We start from the raw sequence: 5,000 nt of genomic DNA on the forward strand, positions 1-5,000 counted from the left end.
CGTCGGAGCGTAAGGTGGTGTTGACGGAGGGTCTGACCCTGGAGTGTGAAGCGGACGGCCACCCCGCCCCTTCCCTGAGCTGGCTCAAGGACGGCGTTCCGGTACGTTCCGGCGAGAAGCTCCAGGTCCTGGACCAGGGTCGCCGGATCCAGATCCTCCACGCCAACCCCTCCGACGCCGGACGCTACGTCTGCGTGGCAACCAGCATCGCCGGGGAGACGGAAATGAAATACGACGTCAACGTCCTAGGTACGCGACTGCACACTCGTACACACACACACACACACACACACAGTCGCCGTCCTGAAGCACACATAAACATGCACGCAGATTGTAAACATACGCAGCTGATTAGGAATGCCAGACATATTAAACACATGCACACTGTTTATAGCGCGCGCAATGGCTTATGAGAGATTTGTGTTGATACGTCAGCCTGAAAAGGAGACAGAGCCAAGAGTCCAGGAACACCCTTTGCCAAGAAACAACTCATAAAAAAATAATAGATGATAACATCCTTGCCATTTTAGCAGCAGTGCAGCCCTAACCTTGGGGGTTTGTGATTAGACATAACTCTTCTGTTCGCTATATGCACAGACTTTGTGAATCAGCACCGAGAACAATGCCAGATAATTTATAGAGCGAGCCGGAGATGTATGTTGTGGCTGGTGGGGGTGATAATCTGTACATCTGGAGGTGATAAACTCCGAGCTCGCAGGTGATAATCTGTCAATCGCGAGGCGCTAATCGTCCGTTCAGCCTTTGTTTTCTGAATGATAGCACAGTCGAGTGAAACTGCAGAATGGATGAGAGCAAGAGAGAGAGAGAGAGAGAGAAAAAAGGGATTTTTTCCCCTTTGAGATTCGACGAGATTCTCCGAAAGAGTATAAATCGTGCTGCAGTAGGACACACTGACGTGGTTGCAGACCAAGTCGACATTGTGCTAATGAAAAATCATCTGTGAACATGTGTTGAAAGTATGGGGTGCAACCCCTTTAAATGGAACAGACAACCCCCCTCCTCCCCACCCTCTCACCCGCTCTCACCCCAGCATCTGTCTGACAGACCCCCGGGAGTCCATCCAGAAGTGTTTAGTATGAACAATACACAATGGAAGGAGCTGAATCACAGTGTGTTACCAATGAGGTAATGATTGTCATTCAGCATAATGGAGTACACTCAGCGAGTGTGAAGACTAAAGGAAGACCGCGTCTTTGGGAAGGCTTAAGACGACCAGAAAGCCGTGCTCACGACAACATTACGAGCCCAGCTGGGAGACCAGATGCTTCCGTGATGTTTTTTTTTGCGAGCAAAATGTTTGTCTGAGTGTTGCCTGATAGATGGTTTTTGTATGCGCGCTTTCTTTTATCCAGTTCCAGAACGCATACATTTGAAATACAAGGACACACTCAAGCATTCTCAGCTGATTCTGTTGGTGATGTGATGCGAAAATAATGTAATAAAGTTCTGTGGAATGTTGGTGGAATGTACATGTGTAGCATATGTTTATTAAGACGTTATAAGCGGTTTATAGATGTTCTAATAGATGTTAATTGTCTCGTGTCTAAGTACCCCCAGAGATCGAGGGATCGGAGGAGAAGATTGATATGTCTGTTGCCATCAACAACCTGCTGGAACTGGAATGTGATGTTGCTGGAACACCTGCACCTGTTATCACGTGAGAACCCCCCCCCCCCCCACACACACACACACACACACACACACACTTGTGCACTCAGACAATTCAGAAGCATGCACATTGACTTGAGTATAATTGATTATAAACATGCATTCACTGGAAAAAGGCTTAATTCTCAATTCAATTCAATTCAATTCAATTTTGACTGTATTTTGCATGACTGTAACTGTTACAGGCTTAATTCTCTCTCTCTCTCTCTCTCATGTTCTCTCTTGCTTTCTCTCTTTCTTTATAATTCTTCCCCATGTTTCTCTCTCTCTCTTTCTCTTTCTTTCTGTCTTTCTCCCTCTCTCTCTTCCCCATGTTTCTCTCTCCCTCCTCCCTCTCTCTCACTCTCTCACTCTCTGGCTCCAGGTGGCTGAAGGACGGTCAGCCGGTGCGGCAGGGGGACAGGGTGCGCATAGCGAGCGGGGGCCGGCGACTGGTCATCTCTCGTGCTCAGGTGTCGGACACGGCGCGATTCCAGTGTGTGGCCACCAACGAGGCCGGAGAGCAAGAGAGAGAGTTCAACGTGGCTGTGCATGGTAACAACAACCACACACACACACACACACAACTACACTGACATACACTACATGACTTATTCTCCCATAGAATGAGAATGTATGGAAAAGAGATGAGATGGATTTTTTTTTTTATGCAATCATGGTGTTATATGTTTAAAACTTATATACTTTTGTCCTCAATTCAAATTTCGGAAACTCCCCAAATGGCACCAAATCAGTGGAATCTACAACTTTTGAGTGTATTTCACATGTTAAACAAGATTACAAGTCAGCTTTGTCTTTTTTATGTCCTTGCTTTCAAATGGAGGTGTCCTAATTCTGAGGTAAAGGCATGCTTACCCGTGTGTTCAGGTGCCTGCCCCACAGTATATTCATAGATGACAAACATCCAAGAGTTGTTGGAATGATTTCTTCTCCTCCTGTCCTCCACCAGTCCCTCCGTCCATCCGCTCCACTGGCCCTGCGGAGCGCTCCGTGGTCCTCCAGCGTCCCATCAGCCTCCAGTGTGTGGCCAGCGGCATCCCTGCCCCCAGCATCACCTGGCTCAAAGATGGCCGCCCTGTGGACACCACTCAGGAGTATCTGAAGGTATCAGCCCAAGTCAGTTCCTCTCTCTCAGAGCACTTTTGCCACCTTCCTCTGTTGCTTGTGCACAGCTCATGGTAGCTCTCTGACCTAAACAGACAGGTATCTAAGCCGTGAAAAACCTCATAGTTCAAACATTCTTATTCCAAAGCACTTCTTCTCTTCTTCTGAAAGCGCTGTTGCTGCCATTCAGTAGCTCATGTACTCAGTCTTGGTCTTCTGTCACCATATCTCTCTCCCTCTCTGAGGCTGTGTCTCTCTCCTCTCTGTCCTCAGCTTGAGTCAGGCGGCAAGACTCTGCACATCACCCAGGCCAGACTAGAGGATGCTGGGAAATACACCTGCGTGGCCACCAATGCTGCAGGCGAGGCCCAACAGCACGTCCGACTCAGTGTCCATGGTATGACTGTCCACTACTCAGTCTCCACAGTATGACTGTCCACTACTCAGTGTCCACGGTATAATTGTCGCTACTCATTGTCCACGGTTAGACTGTCCGCTACTAGACAAAGCAACTGAAGGGAAACACAAGGACATAGCTGTGTTAGTGATGTCCGTGTCAAAGTTCACTTTACGCCTCAAGACTGACATGACATGTCATCACAATTTCATGTCTGTCCCTGAACTCTTCTCTACTTCACAGAGCCTCCCAACATCCTGTTCGACGAGGACTCTGTCAATCATACGGTTGTGGCGGGAGACCCAATTCAGCTGAAGTGCAAGGTGACAGGAAGTCCACTACCAGGTAGGTTCCTCTCTGATCACCACTCAGTGGTCTAGTCAAACAACACAGTGAACCCTCATTTGGTTGTTGACGGGCAGAACTCAAGCTATTGTACAGTGTGTGGGAGTACTCTGCTAATCCACCCATATCTCCTCAGTGAACCTTGGCCATGGTGTTTCATTTACAAAATGATTTGTTCCTGTTCTTAAGTAGCCTGACATAGCGCATGCACAGTGGATGGCGTCATTACAGCTCTGGCCCTAGTTTCCACATCAGCTTGACTTTTGCTTTGAGCAGCGGCTTGTGACAGCACAGGAAATGTCCTCATAATCGGAGTGTTCAAAGAGCCTTCGGCCTTCACCCTTGTTATTGTCACTTTGGCTTAAACATGGAGATGTTTTCTCCGAGTGGGAGTTCAGTTTTAAATGGGAAACAGGTCCAGGGTCTGTGCCTGATACAGCGGTGGCGGCGGGCGCAGGAGCAGCAGCAGCAGCAGCAGTGGCGGCCGTGTGCAGGAATGTGTGTGTCTTTGCCCCGGGAGCCTCTCGCAGACAGGCAGGCGGACTGACTGTTTGGCCGAACGTCGAGCGGGAGATCAATCACCTCGTCAGCGCTGGCCCTAAATCACCCCGGCACTGACCCAGGAGACGAGCCTCAGCCAACGCTCAGACCCAGAAAGAACGGGGAACGGGGAAAGATAGACAGAAAAGACACATTTTGATAGAGATGAGTAATGGTGGTATTAGGCAGGCACAAGATTGATTTACCGACAAAGGACGTTTTAATAACGCTCCATCAAGACTCCGTGCCTTCCCCGTGATTACCTCTGTTTAGGCATGTCAAAGTATGAAGAAAGTGGACATGTTTGCCAATAGGTGAAGCATATAATCCAAATATATTAATACATCAACTACCAAACTGACAGCATTTTTCCAGTTTCATTGGAGTCATTACTCATTGATGCTAGATACAGATATTTCCAGCCCAACAGGCTGATCTTAACATCAACTAGACAAATAGATATGGCTGCCGATGAGAATGTACTTCATCTCTCCAAAACGCCAGCATTTCAAAATAGTGAGTGTGAAAAAAAAAAACAGGAGCTGGAGATTGATTGTGTACATGTTGTTGCTATGATACGTTACATGAAAAGGTTCAGAGCAGACTGTAACTTAGTTCTAGTTCTACATCTTGGGGAAGCTTAGGTGATTCAATATGTGTAGCCAGAAGGATGTTGAACATGTTTTATCAGTCTGCTGTTTGTCTGTTGTACCAGTCTGGGCCATTTTCTTTAAATAGTATCAGAGCAAATGCCACCAAAAAACTCAACATGTTGATTAAGAGAGCTGGCTCTGTGCTTGGAAGAACACTTGAGCCTCTAGAGCTGGTTGTTGAGACAAGGATGTTGCAAAAACTCAACTCTTAAAAACAAAACTCTTAACATGGACAACACCTCACATCCACTTAACGAACTACTGGTCAGACA

At 47.4% G+C, this 5,000-nt stretch overlaps 1 protein-coding gene across 1 annotated transcript in view; it reads left to right on the plus strand.

The window, feature by feature from the left end:
* Window positions 1–5,000, plus strand: part of hmcn1 (hemicentin 1) — a 124,434-nt gene that overhangs the window by 69,398 nt on the left and 50,036 nt on the right. The window contains exons 32-37 of the mRNA XM_062555918.1: window positions 1–249; window positions 1,570–1,678; window positions 2,054–2,223; window positions 2,639–2,793; window positions 3,067–3,190; window positions 3,434–3,535. The exon at window positions 1–249 is cut by the window's left edge and continues 33 nt beyond it. Coding sequence (XP_062411902.1) covers window positions 1–249; window positions 1,570–1,678; window positions 2,054–2,223; window positions 2,639–2,793; window positions 3,067–3,190; window positions 3,434–3,535 — 909 coding nt within the window. The remainder of the gene's footprint in view (window positions 250–1,569; window positions 1,679–2,053; window positions 2,224–2,638; window positions 2,794–3,066; window positions 3,191–3,433; window positions 3,536–5,000) is intronic.

The sequence above is a fragment of the Sardina pilchardus genome, chromosome 15 (assembly GCF_963854185.1).
Source record: "Sardina pilchardus chromosome 15, fSarPil1.1, whole genome shotgun sequence".
Taxonomy (NCBI): domain Eukaryota; kingdom Metazoa; phylum Chordata; class Actinopteri; order Clupeiformes; family Clupeidae; genus Sardina; species Sardina pilchardus.